The sequence below is a fragment of the Siphateles boraxobius genome, unplaced genomic scaffold, assembly GCF_051911475.1.
Source record: "Siphateles boraxobius isolate OS27281-9 unplaced genomic scaffold, OSU_SipBor_1 68, whole genome shotgun sequence".
Classification (NCBI taxonomy): domain Eukaryota; kingdom Metazoa; phylum Chordata; class Actinopteri; order Cypriniformes; family Leuciscidae; genus Siphateles; species Siphateles boraxobius.
This window is the reverse complement of record NW_027509195.1, coordinates 13,158,986-13,182,317: the sequence shown is the minus strand read 5'-3', so window position 1 is coordinate 13,182,317 and position 23,332 is coordinate 13,158,986. Positions and strand designations below refer to the sequence as shown.

General features: G+C 40.8%; 1 protein-coding gene across 1 annotated transcript in view; it reads right to left on the bottom strand.

Moving 5' to 3' along the window:
* The window catches only part of cpne4a (copine IVa), a 77,129-nt gene that overhangs the window by 50,476 nt on the left and 3,321 nt on the right, over window positions 1-23,332 (bottom strand). The window contains exon 2 of the mRNA XM_077214982.1: window positions 17,102-17,291. Coding sequence (XP_077071097.1) covers window positions 17,102-17,272 — 171 coding nt within the window. The 5' untranslated portion in view covers window positions 17,273-17,291. The remainder of the gene's footprint in view (window positions 1-17,101; window positions 17,292-23,332) is intronic.

Genomic DNA, 23,332 nt, shown 5'->3' with positions numbered 1-23,332 from the left:
GAGTAGGGGAAGTGTAGCACATCTACATTTAAGGAGGGGGGATTCAGGACTCCTGGTATTAAGACCTGGTATTAAGATGCGTTTTGGTTGATCAGATCACAAGTAGATGAGGCAGAGACATATATGTTTACACCATGTATTTTGATCCATCTCTTTTGTCCACTTTCAAATACTTCTATTTCCAGTCTTTTTTTATTGCCATTTTACCAAGACGACATAGATTACACTAAAATGTACAGCAAAGAACAATATGTCTTTGCCATAACATGTCAAACCCCAAACCCTAACCATCCCCACACAACGGAGGGAAAGAGAAAATAAATAAATAAACAAAATGAAATAATAAGTAAAATAAAATTAATTAAATAGATAAATAAATAAATAAATAAAGATATAAAAAGACGCATTATTCTCTCATGAATAACATTCAGTGATTTTATGAAAGAGACATCAGTGCTAAGTATTATCCAAGGCAGGATCAGAGGGGCAAAGCAAGCCTTAAAGGATCCCAGATGTTAAGGGTTTAAGAGAACTTCGAATCATGGACCTTTATTTCACTAATTTGATGTAGAACAAATATCTTGTATCCATCTATTGTGAGTAGGGGAAGTGTAGCACATCTCCATTTAAGGAGAATATTCCTTCTGGCTAATAGAGTAGTAAAAGCGACCACCTGAGCGATAGAGCTAATGGAACCAGTATTTGGTAGATTCCGGTTCCTCTACTGGTATTTACTCCCATTATATAGCTAGGAAGAACCAGGATATTTTTTATATAACTCTGATTGTTTGTTGACCACCTGAGCGATAGAGCTAATGGAACCAGTATTTGGTAGATTCCGATTCCTCTACCGGTATTTACTCCCATTATATAGCTAGGAAGAACCAGGATATTTTTTATATAACTCTGATTGTTTGTTGATTAACTGTGTTAGTAGTTATATATTGTTGTGTAGGCATAATAAAAAATGTCTGATCTACTGAAAGAGCATACAAAATAATCTACTATAAATGGTTTCACACCAGCCTTGTTTCTTGGCCTTTCTTGTGAGTGTGATATGCCGGATGGAAGTTTGGCTAGCATAAGCATATTTCATAAGGTTTCATCACATTCATTCTCACACATACAAAACACACACACACACATACAGTACATACACAAGTCACAAATAGCACTGCCCCAAAGGATGAACCTCAACATGTGCAACAGCCCCCACACATGGGTCTAATTGCCCCTGGAAGCCACATTTACCTTCTTTTCCTCACAAAATTCCATGTTTCAGTAATTCCTTTGCAGAATGTGAAGTCTCTGATTCTGCAGCCACATTCACTCTGCATAGTTAATAGGCTGCTCTCCCATCTCAACGTTTATGAGAGCAGGCCTGAGAGGAGAACTGCAGGGTGCAGCAAGAGCTTTCATTAACCATTTCAACTGCATGCCAGCACCCCAAATAAACTGTTAATACTCTCACATCAGCGCTTAACTTTTTCTTGTGTGAAGAAATGTTTCCTTCGTTCAGCTGTCCACTTTAAATGAGGCAAAAAGGAAGACTGACACAACTGAGACCTCGCTTGCAGTCTTTGAATACATGTGAAGGAGACACTAAGGAAGAAAAGTGGATTTTTCGAAGAGGAAGATAAAAGGATAGAGGAGGAAGAACATCCTGGTTGCGTATACAACCCACCGTTCCCTGAAGGAGGGAACGGAGGACGTAGTCGATGCCGACTGAAATGGGATCACGCCAGGGAGCCTATTGTCTTCGAGTATTATTGAACGAGCCAATACACATTGGCGTGCGAGATTTCGCATCTCAAACTCCGCCCCGCAGCGCGGGTATAAATACAGAAGTAGATGCACGCACCATTTGTTTTTCGCTGAGGAGCCGAGCGTAACTCAGAGTCAGCGCATGTCCAGCGGTAGTGGCAAGGGGACTACGTCCTCCGTTCCCTCCTTCAGGGAACGGTGGGTTGCATATGCAACCAGGACGTTCCCTTTCAGTCGATAACGTCGGACATAGTGAAAGCCTTTGAAAGCGCCACTAACGCTGCCACCTTCCAGTGCCTAGACAAAAGCCTCCTGGTCCTCCCGACGTTTCCGCGGAAGAGGACAGGGCTTAGGCCAGGAAGTCACTGCTGTTCCACAAGACCTACTCAGTTAGACTTAGTAACACTGGGAAAGCGTGCCCGATACAAGGAAGGGACGCTGCGGGAGCCCAACCAACCCGTATAAGGGGGGGGAAATACACATATGAACTGGCGGATAACCGGGCAGTACGACATATGGAATGTCACTGGGGTGGCTCCAGCCTAAAGAGGGGGGAGACAACACCGATTTACAGTGACGGCAGGAACTGCCAAGGTAAAGACACGGGCTCACCGTAGGGAGTCGAACCATGGAAAAACACATAAGGGATCGTCGAAGGGATCACAACCTATGGGCCCAGCCTAGAACAGGTTCCACACTGCATACAAGTGGTAGGCCTAACAACGACGTTCCGCCACGTCTGATGTCGAAGGGGTGCAGAGGAACTCAACAGGGTTTGGATAAGGGAACTCACTGGAGCAGAATGGCACACGTATCCAGTCCATCGGAGGGGAATGGCGCAGCAAGCCGACACTGAACCGGGCTCACGGTGTTACTGGCTTCTATGAGAAGAGAGCACACGAGAAGAAACCGGTTCGACACGTAGGCTATAGAATCGGGCGAACGTATTAGGTGTCGCCCAGCCCGCAGCTCTACAGACATCTGCCAGCGAGGCACCCTTGTGGAGTGAGCTCGCAGTCCGTGGGGACAGGGTTCACCTTGGGACTCATACGCCAAGATGATGGCATCCACTATCCAGTGGGCCAACCTCTGCTTGGAGACAGCCTTTCCCTTCTGCTGATCTCCGTAACAGACGAAGAGCTGCTCTGAGGTCCTAAAGCTTTGCGTTCTGTCCACGTAAAAGCGCAGGGCGTGAACGGGACAGAGAAAAGCCAGGTCTGGGTCTGCCTCCTCCGAGGGCAGAGCTTACAGGTTCAATACCTGGTCCCGAAAGGGAGTGGTAGGAACCTTGGGCACATACCCAGGCCGGGGTCTCAGGATAACGTGAGAGTTAGCCGGCCCGAATTCCAGGCACGATTCGCTGACCGAAAATGCGTGCAGATCCCATACCCTCCTGATGGAGGCCAGAGCAAGCAGGAGAACTGTCTTCTGGGACAGAATTTTGAGGGCGGAGGGGGACAGCCTGCGCTCCAACCCCTCTTGCAGGAAAGAAAGCACGGAAATGACCGAAGATCTTCGGGGGTCCTCTCGGTGAGAAGCACACCACTCAACGAACAGTTTCCACTTCAGGGAGTAAGCAAGCCTCGTGGAGGGGGCCCTCGCTGAAGTGATGGTATCCACGATTGACTGCGATAGATTACCTAGAACCTCCGCATCCCATCCAGGGACCATACATGAAGTCTCCAATAGTCTGGATGCGGGTGCCATAAGGTGCCCCGTCCCTGAGAGAGGAGGTCCTCCCTCAGAGGAATGGGCCAGGGAGGAGCTGTCGAGAGGAGAAAAAGTTCAGGGAACCAGGTTCGGTTGGGCCAATACCTTGGGCCAGGTTCGGTTGGGGAAATACACATATGAACTGGGCGGATAACCGGGCAGTACGACATATGGAATGTCACTGGGGTGGCTCCAGCCTAAAGAGGGGGGAGACAACACCGATTTACAGTGACGGCAGGAACTGCCAAGGGAAAGACACGGGCTCACCGTAGGGAGTCGAACCGTGGAAAAACACATAAGGGATCGCCGAAGGGATCACAACCTATGGGCCCAGCCTAGAACAGGTTCCACACTGCATACAAGTGGTAGGCCTAATAACGACGTTCCGCCACGTCTGATGTCGAAGGGGTGCAGAGGAACTCAACAGGGTTCGGATAAGGGAACTCACTGGAGCAGAATGGCACACGTATCCAGTCCATCGGCAACTAGCAAAACCTGCTCCTCTTCCTCCCTGACTTTGCACAGTAGTTGTGCAATAAGGCTCACTGGGGGAAACGCATACTTGCGGAGGCCCCAGGGCCAGCTGTGGGCCAGTGCATCTGTGTGAGGGTCCCCTCGGTGAGGGCATAAAACAACTGGCAATGGGTCGAGTCTGGGGAGGCAAACAGATCTATCTGTGCGGCCCCGAAATGGTCTCATATCAGCTGGACCGCCTGGGGATGGAGTCACCATTCTCCTGAGGCCACAATCTGTCGTGAGAGCTTGGCGGCGGCACGATTGAGCAGGCCAGGGATGTGAACGTCACGAAGCGACCTCAGATGCTTCTGACTCCATAGGAGGAGGAGTCTCTGAATGTGTTTCAGTGGAACCACTGTTCTGCTCTTGACTAAATTCAGGCAGTTCAGCACCGAACGGACGCGATCCTCTGTGAGGCGCGCCGTGTGTTGGACCGAGTCCAGCTCCAAACCGATAAAAGAGATCCTCTGCACAGGGCCGAGTTTTCTCTTCTCCCAGTTGACCTGAAGACCCAACTGGCTGATGTGCTGGAGCAGCAAATCCCTGTGTTCGCACAACTGCTCCCGACACTGAGCTAGTAGCAACCAGTCGTCGATATAGTTGAGAATGCGAATGCCACGCTCTCTCATGGGAGCGATTGCTGCCTCCGCGACCTTCGTAAAGACACGGGGTGACAGGGCCAGCCCGCAGGGTAGGACCTTGTACTGATACGCCTGACCCTCGAACGCGAAACGCAGGAATGGCCTGTGTCCCGGCAGGATGGAGACATGAAAGTACGCGTCATTCAGGTCGATCGCTGCAAACCAATCTTGGGGACGGACACATTGAAACATGCGTTTCTGCGTTAGCATTCTGAACGGGAGCTTGTGAAGGGCCCGGTTCAGGACTCGCAGGTCCAAGATCGGTCGTAACCCACCACCTTTCTTGGGTACAATGAAGTACGGACTGTAGAGGCCTGTCTTCATATCGGCTAGGGGCACCGGCTCTATTGTGTCCTTCGCCAGCAGGACAGCCATCTCCGCGCGCATGACAGGAGCAGATTCCCTCGACACCGAAGTGTGGCGAACGCCACTGTACTTGGGCGGCGTCTGGTGGAACTGAATCATGTAGCCGAGCCTGATGGTACGGAGGAGCCAGCTGGACCGGTTGGGAAGCACTTTCCAGGCTTCGATGAACCGGGCCAGGGGGACCCGGGGCACCACCGGCATACCCGGGGTGAGGCAGTGAGGTGGAGGACAGGGACCCGGCTCGGAAGGCCCGTGGGCGGCCCGAAGCGGGGTCTGAGTGAGCAGTGCTGCACTGTCTTACCTGTCTCGACGGGGCAACAGAGGATGGGTGAGAAGGCTGATGACTGGGTCCTCGAACGCATCGTGATGCCGGCTGGTGAGGGGGCTGGGGGAAGCAAGAATGTGTCACAGGGTCGCAAACTGCCAGCCTCGCCCTCTTGGAGCCCAGGGACGGAGAAATTCGCTCTTCTGACAATTTGGGCACCACTGGACTCCGGAGAGCCAGTGGAGGAACGATGACCATCTTAAGAGCTAGTCCCCCCTTCCCTGGGTGGCCTGTCTCAGGAATGTTTCTGGCTCCCCCTGGCTGGGCAGTGACTGAGACAGACCGGGCGGCCTGCCTGCTGCTAATTCTACGCTGGGGCCTGGGTGAAGGCTGTTGCGGTGGCCCCGCGGAACCGGAGGCAGCGGCAGGGGGATGCCCTCGGCGACGAACAGGCAGAGGGACTCTCACCGGTGGCAGGGTGGAGGCATAAGCGAGCCGCCGGGATAGGGTGTGTCGGAGCACCTCCGTCTGTACCTGATCAGCAGAGAACTGTTGGGTGCAGCTCTCCGCCGCGTCGCCGAACAACCCAGCCTGGGAAACTGGGGAGTCCAGGAACCGAACCTTGTCCACATCCGCTATCTCAACCAGGCTGAGCCAACGATGCCGTTCCGGGACCACTAGGGTGGACATCGCTAGACCGACCGCACCTGCTGCTACACCTGTACCCCGGAGGGTGAGGTCCACAGCAGTGCGGAGCTCACTCATGAGCGCCTGGTCTAGACTACCCTCGTGCATGTCCCTGAGTGTCTTGGCCTGGTAGACCTGCAACAACGCCAAGGCATGCAAAGAGGAAGCGGCTTGCCCCCAAGCTCTGTTAGCTCCGACCACCAATCCTGACGCGAACTCACAGGCCTGCGAGGGGAAACAAAGATCCCCACTCCAGGATGGAGCGGCCGCTGGACATAAAGCTGTCGCAACGGACCCCTCCACCGGAGGGATACCCTCATAACCCTTCACCGCTCCCTCAACAAGGGTAGCGAGGGAGGAAGAACCACTCAAGTCGTTTCCAGCAGTAAAAGGAGCCTTCCAAAACCGAGTAAGCTCAACATGCACTTCGGGAAAGAAAGGCACTGGGGCTGCGGGCTGAGAACCAGCACGGCCCGCCCCGAGATACCAATCATCCAACCGAGATGGTGGAGGGTTCCAGTCGAGCCTGACAGCCTCGGCGGCCCGTTTCAGCATAGCTGATAATTCTCGATCTGGCTCGGGCAACATTGCACTCCCGGAGGGAGACAACGCAGCCGAGTCATCATCTCCAGAATTCAGCTCACCCTCCGATGCTGCAATCGACATCCTGCCCTCTAGGGGAGCCCCGAGTGAAACCGCCGATCCACCCATTACAGATGGATCAGCAGATAACACCAGGGGCTCCAATGGTTGCAGTGGAAGGGAGGAGTGAGGAGCCCACAGGGAATGGTTACCGGGCGGGACATCCAACATTATCCTCCGGTCACCCATCCCACACAGCACCCGAGGGTGGGGCATGGTATTGGGGACTCGCTCTCCGCGAACGAAGGCGAGTCTCGCCCTCAACACTGCGACAGTCATGTTCACACAGTGAAAACATGAACCGTCCACAAGAGCTGCCTCAGCGTGCTGTAAGCCCAAACACGTGATACAACAACTGTGACCATCAGAGGGAGACAGGGAACGAACGCATACAGAAACGCAAGGGCGGAATGACATCTTGAAAAATACGCAAACGCACCCGTGTTGCTCTTTTAGGAAGTGAAAAAACTCACACCAGTGCCGGAGCACACAGGGGAATGACCGCGGCAGCACTGACACAGGAATGTTGCAGCCTGTGTCAGTGAAGCACTCACCTTCTCGCCCTCAACCGACCGTCAGACAAACAAACACAAACAGAAAATTTGGTTGCTGTGAAAACAGCAGTTTGAGAGCTTGAAAACTCGCGATCACCGCTGCACTCGCGCTGTAACACCGACACCAGGAGAGACTTCCCAAAGAAGCGCCTTCACACTCGCTCGTTGAATAACAACACTCTTCAGACCCAGACATGAAGCTCGGCTCCGAAGCGAAAGGCAAATGGTGCGTGGATCTACTTCCGTATTTATACCCGCGCCGCTGGGCGGAGTGTGAGATACAAAATCTCGCACGCCAATGTGTATTGGCTCGTTCAATAATACTCGAAGACAATAGGCTCCCTGGCGTGATCCCATTTCAGTCGGCGTCAACTACGTCCGACGTTATCGACTGAAAGGGAACCAGAAAATGTGAATATCCCAATTCAATTGTTATTTGCAGGAAAAAAAGCTATTCTTAATAGCGTACTAATAATTATATTATTTATGAGATAATATATCTCAAAATGCAGTGCACTCAAATGGACTGTTCCCAGTGTGATAAATCAACATGTCCAGGTAGTGGAACCACTGTTCCTTTAACTTTGAACTTGCGAACTATGCTGCAAACTATGCTTCCAACGGTGTCTTTAGGAACAGTTAGTGTCTTCGTTATCTTTTTGTATCCTTTTCCCTGTTTGTGAAGGGTGATGATATATTCTCTTAACTTTTTGTAACATTCTTTTTACTTAGCCATATTTCTAACATGCAGTCAACAAACCAAGCAAGTCATGTGTTCTAGGTCAAGCACACCTGGTGCAACCAATGAAGCCCTTGATTAGTGGCATCTGGTGTGCTTGAGACAACACCTGTTTTGCAGAATTGAGCTGTTGTGAGGGATTCTATTCAGGGGGTTGAATAATTTTGAGACTGCAGTCATTAAAAGTTGCATTTTCCGTTGGATTTGAGGAAACATTTGTTGTGTTGAGCTATTTCAATTACTTTTGTTTGATTTGATCATTGCAAACAGCCGAAAGTCTGTAAATTTTGCAAATAAACCTGATTTGTAATGGGGGTTGAATAATTTCGATTACAACTGTATATATTTTTGTTGTTCTTTTGTACTTTCTATTCATCAAAGAATCCTGAAAAAATGATCACAGTTTCGATTAAATAATTAAGCAGCACAACTGTTTACAACATTGCTAATTATAAGAAATGTTTCTTGAGCACCAAATCAGCATATTAGATTGATATCTGAAGGATTATGTGACACTGAAGACTGGAGTAATGATGCTGAAAATTCAGCTATGCCATCACAGGAACAAATTACATTTTAAAATATATGAAAAAAAACTCTTATTTTAAATAGTAATATAATTTCACAATAGTCCTGTTTTTACTGTTTTTTTTTTTTTTTTTATGAAATGAATGCAGCTTTGTTAAGGATAATAGAAATAAAAAACATTACTGGCCCCAAACTGTATATAAAGTGTGTTTATAAAGTAAAATGTAGCACACGACAATTGCACACAACATTTATAATGGAATAGTGCCTTACTCCCTATCTTTAAGGCAGTAGAAACAGTATAGTAGGAGAAGACAGATGCCTTGTATAAAACTAAACACTAAAATCACAATGCTTGATATGGCACCTGTCCATCATCTTTTTAATAGCATTTGTTAACTCTAAAACATGAATACACAATAGCTGAACCTGCATGGAAATCTGCTTAAATTCAGTCAAAGAAGCAGCATTTGATACCTATTATCCAATTTCATTGTTAATTTGAAACTTATTCTCAAAATTATCTTTTGAACTTCGTGTATAGGCAATATCAAGAATGCTATTAAAAAGAAGGCAATATCATATAGTAATTGCGAACATAGTCATGGAATTCCTACTAAAACACACTCATAATTAACATTTTGAAACCATTTAAACAGTCAGTAAGGCAATGCTGCAAGAAAAATTTCCATATAGGGAGAAACTTTCAAATTCAAGTTTGATTTTGATAAATTAATGATGGTGAAACAGAGCTCCCAAATGCTAAAGAGATGTTCAACCCCATTCCATCGTGTAGTTGCAATGGACAAAAAGAACAGTGAGAAGACCTTGCACGTGCACACATAGGGGTGATGAAACGGAAAGGGAACATACAGAGAAAAGACGTCTACTATCACATTACTGACAGATTGTAATTCTGAGTGCCCAGATGACCCCCGTCTAACCGCATAACTCTGTCAGCCTGATGTTTATGCTTACGCTTCATGAATATTGATATTATTTCTTAAATGTCACTGAAGTTTAGAAGCTGCATCATGATAAGCCACAGCCTTACTTCAGCAAATGCCAAAGCAAAAAAAGTTGAACAGACAACATGCCTCTCAAATTCATGACTGCACAAAACCTAGAGTGTAAATGATAGAAAAGAAGACATTAACAGGGGCAGAAGAAAAAGAAGAAAAAGATGAAGAAAGACAAAATGTTCACTTTCAGAACTGATAAGCCATGGCAAATAGAATTTTAATCACCAAAAAGAGAAACGGACTTGTATTCTGCTAAGGCAAGCATCGAAATTATACTGCTTATTTTACTCAGTCTTTATTAACGCAATAATCCCAGCGAAGTGGAGTGCCTAAAACCCCCTTAGCTGTTCTAAATTCACTGTAAAGCACAGCTTCATGGGGCTTATTGCTTTTATAAAACGGTTACTCCATCAAATATTCATTTGAATATTTATTTTATTCATAAAATAAACACCAGCAACAAAAAATATAACGTTATAACAGCAAGCAATATTCCTCCACCAAGCAATGTAGTTCCAAAGAGGTTGCCAAGCAACACATGCAGCAACAAAGAATCACAAAGGGCAGTTGCGCTGTCAGGGTTTGTTTTTTATCTGTTTCCCTGTTTTGTTCATGTCTGAGTTTCACATGTTCCTTTGTTCAGTTTCCCACCTTTGTTCAGTTTCCATGGTTACCATCATTTTTAGTTCATTGGTTTCAGCTGTGTGTCATTTATTAGCTCGTTTTAGTTTGTTATTTAAGCCTCACCCTTGCCTTCACTCTTGGTCCAGTCTCTGTTAAGTTGAGATGTGTTTGCACAGCCTGTTTGCTTCCTTTTTGAGTAAGAATTCAACTTATTAGTGTTTTGTGAGAACGTGAGTCTTCTGCATGCATCGTTACATGCGCAGTAATACTAATGTAATGTGGTCACAGGTGTATGTTTGTTGAGTAATTTACAACGGTTTTGTCGAACGCGGCTCAACCAATCAGAGTCAAGGACCGGAACTATCCGTTTTATAAAATTTGATTTATTCCTTTGATGGAAAAGCTGAATATACAGCAGCCATTACTCCAGTCTTCAGTGTCACATGATCCTTCAGAAATTGTTCTAATGCTGATTTGGTGTTCAAGAAACATGTATTAATGTTGAAAACCATTGTGGAAACTGTGACAGAAAGAAATGAACACTTTTAGGACACATTAAATTGATAAAAAGGGACAAAGATATTTCCACAAAGTATTAAGCAGCAAAAACTGTTTTCAGCATTGATATAATAAGAATCATTATTAATAATTGAGCACCAATATTAATGGATAATAATTCACCAAATCAGCATAGTCAAGTCAAGTCACCTTTATTCTTATAGTGCTTTATACACAATATAAATAGTTTAAAAGCAGGTCAAGTCAGTTCAATTTTGATTCAATTCAGTTAAATAACAGTGTTGATGTTGCAAAATTCATCAATTCTGAAACCAATTGCTTCACCTATAAAGCAGAAGATAACAGTGTCATTATTCAGTTCAATTAGAAATGGTCAGGACAAACACCTTAGTATCAGTGACTCTTTTAATGGGCAAACATCACTATATTGTGCGATTGTGATGAGAGAATCAGTAGTATGACTATCACTACAGCTTGAAGGTTTCTGTCACTCTTTTTGCATCAATATCCAATTATTTCAGACCATGAAATCAGTCTTGATCAGTCTAAGTGAAAACTAGATTGCACCCCGAAGGGAGCGATATGGAGATACGCTATCCTTATTCAACAGCAGTGCTCCCAGCTCCAGTGATTGACATTCTAGGTAGATGAAAGAACAGCTCCACCTGCCACAGTCATTCACATGTGTTACTGAATGCTGTAGGTGACAGTTAGACTCTCATCTTCAGTTCTGCCTTTTGTCTGATTATTGGTGAGAGTTGACAGCCATGGCACTGGGATCTGACACGCTGACAGGTCATTATAGCCAATGGCAATGTAACTTTAGAGCTGAACATTTTTTGTGTGTTCTTCACATAGCATTGCATTTTTAGAGAATTTGAGAGGGTGGTGTCAGTTCTATCAGAGCTCAAATTATGAGGCTCTTTGAGTAAGAAAACTTATATTTATTGGTATTTCTCACACATAGAATTGGAAATGAAGTGTTTGAGGATACAGTATACAGGGCTCCCACACCTTCTAACTAATAAATTCATCATCGCTGGACAAGGATCTTTCAAAATCGTTGCACTTATAAAATCAATTTCTCTCCATTAACATATTTTAGACAAATTCAGAAAAAAGTCATGAATATAAATAAAAACCTAAAATGACTTTTCAAAATTGTATTTATATTCAAAACTTTTCCTGGCCTTGAAAACACAAATGTAAAATGTTCTAGTATTTCTAGGTTTTGCATGACTGTAGAAATCCTGAAAATAAATCTGAATATAATAAATATATTGTATTTAGGAAGTAATATCTTTAAGGAAGTACTATTTTGTCAAAACATTGGACATTTTAAGAAATTATAAAAATATTTTAAAAAATGCATTTTGTTTTGTACCATAATAGGCCCTATATATTATAATTAAAGTATGCATATAAAACAAAATAAAATTAAAATAAAATATGTTTTATTAAAATACATTTAATAGTTCATTGTTCCAAAATAATAGTAAATTGTATTAGGGTGCTTTTTAGTTTTTATTATTATTTGAGTTATTAATTTTTTTGTTTAACTATATATTTTTTAGAGACAGACAGACAGACAGACAGATAGGCAGACAGACAGATGGACAGGTTCTATCATTAGAAAACACGGGCTGTCATTCCATTTTTATGAGGATGACACTCAAATTTATCTGCCCTTAAAACGCTCATCAGATAGTCTGGAAACTCTTATGGCCTGTTTGACCGAAGTAAAGATTTGGTTGTCTTCAAACTTTTTGAATTTTAATGAGAGCAAAACGGAAATTATTTTAATTAGACCCTCTGACTCCACCATACCTGAAGTACACTTCGGTGCTATGTATTCTTGTGTGAAGCCGTGGGTGAGAAATTTGGGTGTAGTATTTGATGAATCTCTGAAATTTGAGAGGCAAATAAATTTAGTGGTTAAATCCTGCTTTAAGACTACTATCAAAAGTAAAGACATTTCTCTCTTTTAAAAATTTCGAAAAAGTAATAAATGCATTGATTTTCTCAAGGCTGGATTACTGTAACTCTCTGTATGTTGGGACTAGCCATTCAGCAATGTCACGACTACAACTAGTACAAAATGCGGCAGCTAGACTTCTGACAGGTGCAAAAAAACAGAATCACATAACGCCTATTTTACGTTCCTTACACTGGTTGCCAGTAAAGATTAAACTTTTACTTTTCGTGTACAAATCTCTAAATAGTCTGGCTCCACCCTACTTGTCTGCTCTATTGACTGAGCATCATCCGACTAGATCACTACGGTCATCAAATTAGAGACTCCTATCTATCCCGAAGTCAAAATTGAAGTCTAGGGGGGACCGTGCCTTTTCTGTAGTTGGTCCCAGATTATGGAATGACTTGCCCATTTCAATTAGAGTAGCCTCTTTGGTATTTGTTAAAACCATTTTTGTTTGATAAGGCATTTAACACATGCTAAAGCATTCCATTCTATCTCATCTTTTTTTCAAACTGGTGAAGCACGTAACCTAGCTTATAGTATCCTATTTAAATTTATACTTATAAATAAATTACCATACCATACCATACCAAAGATAGACAGACAGACAGACAGACAGGATAGATAGATAGATAGATAGATAGATAGATAGATAGATAGATAGATAGATAGATAGATAGATAGATAGATAGATAGATAGATGGATAGATGGATAGATGGATAGATGGATGGATGGATGGATGGATGAATGGATGGATGGATAGATAGATAGATTATGCTAAGAAAATATAAAGCGCACAAATGTCTCTAGTCCATTCCAATTCGCTGTCTGACAGGTAATCTAATGTTAGTGAAATCTGTCTCTCATCCCATGCAGGCACTATAATTTCAGGAATATGGATTCTAATGGACAGAGGATAAAAAACATTGCAATAAGCCAAGAAACAGGAGCATTTACCTGTGAATGATCACTTCTTGGCATTTCATACTGTAAATGTTTTAAAAGTTGCACTTTTCGTGGAGATAAAGGAAAACAACAAATGAGAAGTTGGAAAAAGGCTGATCATCGAAAAGAGTCTTGACAGTGGACACAACCCTCTGAAAAGCAAGGCCATTTACCCTGTATTTACAGATCACATTAGACCACTGTTCAGGACCATTAAACAAAATCCTCTTTGAATGGAGTTGCCATGCACAAATGTACTTCCAGCACATTTTCAAGGGCACAACATGGAAACGTCCTGAAATACAGTACATCAAAGACCCTTCACCCCAGAGGCTGAGGGCCCATCATGATTTAGTGTCCGCAGTCAGCATTGTGGAGTGCCTTCTTTGTGATTCAGAGCATACTGGATTTGCTGAGAGTGTTTGTGACCATCTCTCTGTTTGATGGTGCTCGAGCTCTGGCTAATCGCAGGCAGGGTCAGCGGCAGGTCTTTACTCTCCCTGACTGCCATAGTTTAAAAGCATGTTCAAGCACACAAGTGCTGTTTCCTGTACTTACACTCATTTAGGAGCCACCAGCTAAACAAACAAACACTAATCTTGATCAAGGGTCAACAGACAAACACTGCTGACTCTGAAACTTTCAAAGTACGCTAGAGTAAGATTTTTTTTTTGAAAGATGTCTCTTATGCTCACCAAGGCTGGATTTGTTTGATCATAAATACAGTAAAAACTGTACTGTACAGTAATTCTGTACTGTACTATACTGTACTGTACTGTACTGTTCAATAATTACAACTGTACTTTGTAATTAATTGTTTGGTCAGTTTGAACATCTCACATTTGGGATAAAGTCACATGGTCAGGGAAAGGATAAAAGAAGATTGGTATAGTTATTATCATCTCATAAATTGTTATTTTTACATATTTTGTCATTAAACCTTTTCAGTTACAAATAATGTGCTAACTAGTTTTGATTTGGTATTGACTTTGAAGTGCTACCTATTGCAATACATTAGTGTCACTCTCTATAGCAACGCTCTCCCACATATTAAGCTATTGTAACTGCTTATTTCCATCATTGGTATAAGTTGCAGGGGGTGGTAATAGACAAGAAATGTACAGTTTTCTACCATCTTGCTGACAACGTTTCTTTAGTCATTCGGCAGTCTTGCAGCCTGAACCCCTGCAGGAAATCCACCCTTACACTCCTGATGAAAATTGTTTGAATATTGATGAATTTCGGCATGGGATTGCGCATTGTGCATAATTTTACTGAAAACTTTTTTTAGAAATTTTAGAAACTTTGGAAAACCACTAGCCACAGTGACTGGTAAGCAAAAAAGTTAACGCCGTGCCCTATATATATATAATTAAATGTTTAATATATTTGAATTCAATACATCAATTGAAATGTTAATCAATTTAATTTCTTTTAAACATGCATATAGATACTCTTTTTTTTAAAAGCTGTATCTGGCAGTTTTTCTACCCAAACCAGTTACCTCTGAAACAGTACACAGAGTTATCCCCTCTCACAGCTCCAGATGAACGAGGGATATTCTTGGTAGCGAGATACAGACCGAATTTAATTAACAATGTCATACTTTAGCTAAAGATTTGATAATGGCTCCCAGTGTAGTTGGAAAATGAGAGACGAGCTATCAAACGGAGAGAGAGACTATCACAGTGGGTTATTCCACTCAAATTAGATTTAGCCAAAACCCACGGATATGAAATTTAAGTCATTGGGACACTCAATACAATAGCATTTATAAGTGACATTTTCAGATAAATGAGTCGGACCCATAGCGCTGCATACTGAGGAAACAGGTTAAGAGGTGTGCAAAGAAATGTAATCATGACTGCAATAAATCACATTGCTCTTGTTTGTTGCACTAGAAATGTAAATTTGCTTCAGGCAGCATCAGAGAAACTAAATATCATGATATTTCTCTCTTTATTCACATTAGCTTATAGATCATAAACACTCTTTAAAAATGTGTTTGGTTTATTGCTGTTTATTTTAATATTTATAACATTATACACAATGCCACATGCAATCCCATTTAAACTCTCCAAAGTGCAAGTCATTTGAAATTGGAAAAATGGTAGAAAAAGCATGATGCATCAGGCTCAGCCAGCAGCCCTTAAAGAACAAACAGTGCAGCTAAACAGAAGACGTTCTTCAAATGTTCTTCATAGCGGGATTTCCAGGGAGAATGAAGAGATCCTTTGAGAACAGGTACGAAGCGGTTGCAAAATTAAGATTTTAGAGTGGGGTTTCCTTTATAGACACACACACACACTCAGGGAATCACTAAAAGTGAATATGTGAATGTCTAATGAGACAGAGCGTGGTGAGAACAGATTCCCGATGGTGAGCTGGCAAAGCCTTCATAACCTGATAACCATGACAATTCTCTGAGTGTTTGGCATGCATGGATATGACAATGTTGGTATGTTAGGTCTTGGCAGAATAGGTCTGCTACACTGCTGCTGCTGTTATTGCTGCTGCTGCTGCAGAGCAAGTCTGGGACTTTTCATATAGCCCCCAGAATTGTATGAATATCTGAACATACAATACATCAAAAGAAAGAACAGAACCTCTGCTTTTAAACAAACAACAACAAAAAAAAAACATTTTACTCTAGCTTCATGCATTCTTTTTTTAATCAAACCTTGAATTTGGGTTAGTTTCATTTAAAAAAGCAACATTTCGCATAAGTTTTGATCAAAACATAGATCCAGTAGATCGATTTCATTCATCCATACACCCAAAGCTTGCGCAGTCCTATACCTCTTTGTGGGTTCGAAATTTCATTCGGTAATTTAATTAGGTTGATTCATATGCTGTTTAATGTTTAATGGTCACGTCAGCTTACATGTGCATAAGCAATGCTTCTATCGCTTGTTTCTGCTTCTTCTTCATTTGTGTTTCGATCTGGAGTTCTGTACTTTTTCAGAAGATGTGTAATAGTGCCCTCTATCGTATGTAACAGACGCTGTGTGTGTAAACCTCACTCCCCTGGCCTCAGGAGGCGCTAGCGACTGACGTTAGAGGCTTCTTGTTAGTGCGCCCGCCTCCCATGCCGGAGACCACGGTTCGAATCCGGCTCGAGTGGGACCAGTTACACATATAACAGTGAAAACATGGATTGCCAGAAAATTACTTCAATGTTAGGAAAGCATTGTGTCATAAATAATGGAAAATTATTTCAATGGTGGGAAAGCATTGTGTCATGAATAATGGAAAATTCTGTCAATGGCTGGAAAGAGTTAATAATCTAAAGAACCATTTTCCCCTTTTGTGCAATGGAAAGTTTTAAAGGATGTTTAAGATTCTTCATGGAACCGTTAATTCCAGAAAAAGAGTATATATATAGTATATACCCCAAACTACGCTCATGTGAGATATGGTGTGAAAATGAGTGTAAAATTGGAAGAAAGCAGCAAAGGAATGTGTAAAAAGGCACAAGTGCTGTGAAAAATGCATTTATATGGTCCACAAAAATGATTAGAAGACCTTATTAGCTAAAAATGATTTCATTTAGTCACATAACCAGAACTGTTATGCATCTGACTGGAAACACAAACCCACCTCCAACCACTGGCCATGAGACTGCATTTTGATGACCACGCAGGGATCAGGTTTGTTGAGGGCATCCCTGTCTGAGATCCCTTTACAGGTGACCCGGAGCTCTACTTTGGTCAGGCAGGGGCTGTTGAACAAGCCCAGAGAATTGGCTGCAGACTCGTAGATGTCGCTCATGTTTCAGGAGATACTTGTGCTGTAAGGAAAAGAGAGATTATATTTTATATTATATTTTTCTTTTAGCTGTGATATGTTTTTATGTGATTTATTACAATTAATTTAACAAATTTAAAACACAAAAATGTGTCCTTTGTAAATGGTCCCTACTTAGAAGCAAGTCTACCTCAGAGAAATCGACCAAGTTGTTTGCAAAATGAGCTGCTTTTGACTGTAAACCAGTTATTCAATATGAAAATAAAACAAGCAATACTATATTCACCTATAAAGCCACTTTTTGTAATGACTATTCAAAGGTTTAATTTCTTAATGCTTTTGTATTTTTGTATCACAAATCAATGGCATTAAGCAAAAACAGTCAGATAATTTCTTTGGTTTTTAGTTCTTTTCAAAGAATGCAAATAAATCTGGTTTTAATAAATTAAAATTATGCATGGTGGATATGCATTTTCCAAAATATCTGCTAAAGAAAAAGACGTGTGATTTAACACCCCATAATTTTTCACTGGGAATATATATTTAATCACTGTGTGTGTTTATGGTTAGACATATGGTTTGCATAGACAATTGCAAATCATCTGAGCTAACTAAAATTGCACAGCGTATGCGGGAGAGTGAAATCTCTGAGCTGATGGATGTCTTAATATGGAGAAAGCAAATTCCCATTTTTGCAATATTATAGTAAATAAGCAAACAAAAAAAAACTTAAAATATAGAAAACACATTGGTCTTTAAATTTATGTTGCCTTAGTTACTGTCAGATTTAGGTAAATAGTAAGAAATTGTGGCTGCGCCTCACACAGACCAAAGCAGAAGATATGATCATGAGAACAGCAATGTGAAAGAGAACAGCTCAATGAAAGGATAATACTCTGCCAATGCAAAGTCATCCATCACTCCCACTGTATCGCACTGACAGGTGACAGCCTCATACATTATAGGTCAGTAGCAATAATACGGAGGTGGGCGGTTCTCTTCCTCAATGTATGTTTGCAAACTTTTCAACAGTGACGGCAAACTACGTCATCAGTCTTTCATCCTCTGGGTGCTATTTTTGCCACTTGAGTGTTTTCTCCGCCAGTTTCCCATCTATTTCTGACTCTGTTAATGGCTCTCATTGAGCCTCTTCATATACACACACACACACACACACACACACACACACACACACACACACACACACACACACACACACACAATGTTTGCAGCAGAAACAGTTCTTAAATCTCAAGAAATATTCAATGTTAAATTACACCCATTAAAAACACTTGAACTGATTAAACCCCTTCTGATTGGTAAATAAATCTAAATACGGTATGTCGTTTCATAATATAAGCTATACTTTTAACACAAATGTATACATTTTGCTAACATAATCACAGTTTATACTGTATATCAGTTTTCCCTAGCATTTTGATAAAAGGACAGAAGATTTGTACATTTTTGCAAATTTTAAAAGCGATATTGATATCATGACTTTCAGTGTTTTTGCATACGTGCACAAATAAATCTACAATCCACAGGAAAACCTCATGAAATGACCTCCACAGAAGGCAATAACCTCAGATAGTCCCTGTGGACCTGCTCCATTGCTGGCTACCTCATTTGTGACTGCTCTCTGACAATACACAAGGAAACACTGAGCCATTCAATCAAACTCCATTAAAATCTAATGGTGGCAGTTATTGGTTTCTTATTACTTTAAAGACAACATCAAATAAAAATGGAACCATTTGCTTTCTGAATAAATAACCCTGGCCGTATTGTGCATGATTCATCAGGTCACATTATTCTAAAGAAAAAGCTTGATTTAATAGTCTTTCATCAAAATATAGCACCATAGTGCACAAGCTCTGACATATTGAGTCCTGGTGCTCATGCAGCTGAAGTGAGTTTGAATCTTGTTTCTCAATCCCCCATCTTCTAATCTATCTACCATTCTATAAATAAAAGTGGCATATAAAGGCCAAAAAAAATATTTTTGCCTCTGCAAAGACAAAGGCTGTGCAGGAGTTGGAAAAAAAAAAGTATCAGTGTGAATAAATTGCATTAAAAAAAACATGTCCAGGTCACATTTCTGTCCAAATCAATAGAGAAAAAAAGAAAAGAAATGCTATTTTGCATAATGAAAATTGTTTTGATCCATTAGGATCAAAACAATGTTTTTTTTTTGCATGAGATTAAACACATTTCATTTCTCAAATTCTCATTATCATAAGGTGTCATTTCTGCAACATTGTATTTATTAATTCAGATTTTCAGGTGAAATATGACCCAAGCTCTTTTTAAAATGTTCTTTGAGACTTTTTCCAGAGATTCACCCATTAACCAAAAATAGAGCAACGTGTTCCAATTAAGCAGAAAACACATAATCCCTTGCTAAATGCTGTTTCATTTGTCTTATTAATCTCAAATGTCTACGTATCATGCATAAATATGAAAGTAACACGAAGGCTAATTTTAAGTCGAATGCACACATTATAAAAGGTTAGAGTTAGAAAGAAATGTACAGACTTGGTATCCCTAATATCTTCCGGAAGATACTCGGAATCGAGGTAATGCTGAAACCCTCTTTCGGTATTCATGAAAGTGTCGGTCTCAATAGAACAGCCACACAGTGGAGCTGATGGGGCGGCAGGTAAGCAGCGCCCCTGTGACAGATTCCACCGGTACATGTGGTCTCCACTGGTGAGAGTGAATGAGAATTTGAGGAACTCCCAGCGACAACAGCTGTAATCATGATGCTGTCCACCGATCTGACAATGTTAGTCTCATAGCCCTTTGCTTTCTGCAACATTTCTATACAGCATCCTGCTTGTTAAAGCAACAGAAGTCAAAATGTTTCATGCATCATATATTTTTTGGAAGCAGTGCTGAGAAACAAGGCAGATTTTTGAACAGTTTCTTGAAATCAACAAAGAAATCCCTCAATTTGCCACACAATTCCTCTGGCTTCCAGATATCCATTTGGTTTGGCAGCACTACGAGACTGTTATCGGCACTATCATGATTCAGATCCCCTTATTTGGCCTCATAAAACCCACCAACAGACAAAAAGATATTCAGGTATTTGTATGGGAACCAAAGCTTATTAGAAAAGCATGCCGGTGGCGACATTTATTCAAAATGATATTACTTTGCTTCTTGGGCTCTTTCATCATGACTCGTGTTTCACAGGTGCAAGGCTGGAACAGGTGAACTACCGAGCAAGTTTACTAAGTCAGAAAAAGTAAAACATAAGGAGCTTGTTATGTGATGCAAACAACAAAATGGATTAGTTTACAAATCATGTGCTATTGTAAAAAGTGGTTATAATATAGCAAGGAACCGAATAATAAGTCTTTATTAATCAATAATCTGCACTTTAATAATAATTTGTGTGAAAAGGATTAAACATTGCTAATGTTTTACTGCCACTAGTGTTGTAAAATCCTCCAAAATCCTCAAATACTGAAACTAAAAGATCCAAATTAACCAGAACTCAAAAGAGATAGTTTACACACAAAAAGATTCTAATTATTTACTCACCCTCATGTCGTAATGAGATATTTTTCCCATGGAAAACACAAAAAAGGTAGGCTACTTCCAAAGAATCTTCACAAAGACCTTTTCATACAACAGTTAAGACTTAAGTGATATGGAAAAAGTTAGATTCTTTTATGATGCTTTTTTGGGTCCTTTTTTGTAACTTGACAGCCAAGTTTTCTCATTCTATAATCAATGTGTAGTCTCATTAAAAAGTCATTTTTGTGTGTTCCACAGATAAACTACAGAGCAAACAAATTTGTTTCAACATAACTGAGTAAATAAAGACTTGAGATATTTAATATCACTTTCCTTTATGGTATTCAGCAGATGCTCTTATCCAGAGTGAGTTAAAAAAAGAAGAAAAAGCTTTGGGTTTTCATTATATAAAAGTGCCAAGGTAAACAGATGGCGAGAGTGCACTTCTGAGCGGTTTTGCCGTAGCGGATATCTCCCTTGACAAGTATTTTACAAGCAATTACCTGGCAGTAGTACATTCCGTAGGCTTGTCATACAGTAAAAATATCAAGTAACAAATAAACAATCAAAAACATTTCATAAAGGGTTAGCTTGGCATCAACTATTCAGCAAATGATGGGCTGATTTGAATTACGCTGGTCACTTTGACAGGTAACGTCTACCTGCCTCTTACACTGTCATGAGTTGTTAAAGGGGGTTCTTGAGATGCAGCCACAGTTATAACACTGGCTAAAAACATTTCACTTGTGCTTCAATCATAGACACGTATAAACAAAAGAAAGATTTCAAGCTGAACCCTTCGCTCATTTCTCATATCATACAGAGTTTCTCCACAGGGGAGCTGTCGCCTGTCAGCATGGATATATATACCATGATACCATCTCCCTAAGACTCCAAAAGTTGCTTCCTTTTACAACAGAATGCATTACGACCATAATATTGTTAACACTCAAAGCTCTCAACACATTTGACAGCCCTGTAATTCAAGATCTATGCAGAGCTTGAATGCTGAGCCATTCTTTGGAGTCTAATCCTATACCTTCAGGTTTCTTAACTTCTAGTCTTAAATTCAACAACAGCACAGTTTAGACAGGCAATGAAACATAAAATTTCAACATAGTGACAGATTATAAAATGCATTCAACTTTAAAGATGCACAAATGTTTATGAATCTCCTGTCCTGTTGACAAAATGCTAGTGGTTTGAACTATTTCAAACGTTTGGGGTTGACAAATTTTTTAATGTTTTTGAAAGAAGAGATTTGTTCACCAAGTCTGCATTTATTTGATAAAAAATACAGTAAAACAGTAATCTTAGGAAGTATTATTACAATTTAAAATAACTGTTCTATTTGAATATATTTTATAATGTAATTTATTCCAGTAATGGCAAAGCTGAGTTTTCAGCATCATAACTCCAGGCTTCAGCGTCACATGATCAGTGTCACATGCTCAAGTAACAATATCATTATCAAAAACATTATCATCAATTTTAAAAACAATTATGCATCTTAATATTTTTATGGAAATCATTATACATTTATTTCAGGTTTTTTTGATGAATATACAGTTCAAACAGCATTTATTTAAAATATAATATTTTTGTAACAATGTAAATTGATAATTTCTGATCAGTTTAATGCATCCTTGCTTAATAAAAGTATTAACTCAATAATTTAATTATATATATATATATATATATATATATTTTTTTTTTTTTTTTATCTTACTAACCCCAAACTTTTGAACAGGAGTGTATAACCAAAACATTGCTCCTTTATTTAATGATGGCGTGAGTCCACATTTATAAACAAATATCAATTGAGACTTCAGTAAAGTCATTTGCAATCTTTGTATGGTAAAATTGCATAGAAAATAATGGCGTTTAAATCAAAAAAGTTTAGTTGGCTGAATTTAATAGTGTGACAAATACTTAATCTCATTTATAACAAATACAACACATTTATTCTGTTCATTGAACTCTATGAATTCAATATCTCATGAACCTTTGTGAATAATTTGAAAATGTATCTCTAAAGTTATTCCACTTGTGGAAGCTGTCAAAAACGATTTGTGTGCTAGAACTACACTTTACATATGCGTACCTGCTATAAATATTAATGAGATCATGTCAGAAGCTAACATATCAAATTCAGCAGCACACAACATGACAGCTGACACAGTTTTAAATGTTGTGGTGATATGTTCTAGGTAATAGATTCGGGAATAATCAATAAAGTTATTCAGCCTGTTCATATAATCAAGAATGAAGAGTTCTGTGTAGCGCACTTAAAATCCCTGTTTATATTATGTGGGCTCTATTTCTTCCCAGTCAGTTTCTTTGTGCGGTGAGTAATGGGTTTAAAAACAGCACAACGCATTTAGTTTGAACCCTTCATAACGATCTCAATGTACAAATCAGCCCTGTTGATAAATGGACCTGTAAGTGTGAAGTGTTTGTTCCCAGCAGGAACAGGTTCTTAATCATTTCTGCAGAGGCAGAGGCCACGGGTCGTCTCCAAACCCTGGTGGCTTTGATTATCCTTATATTATATTA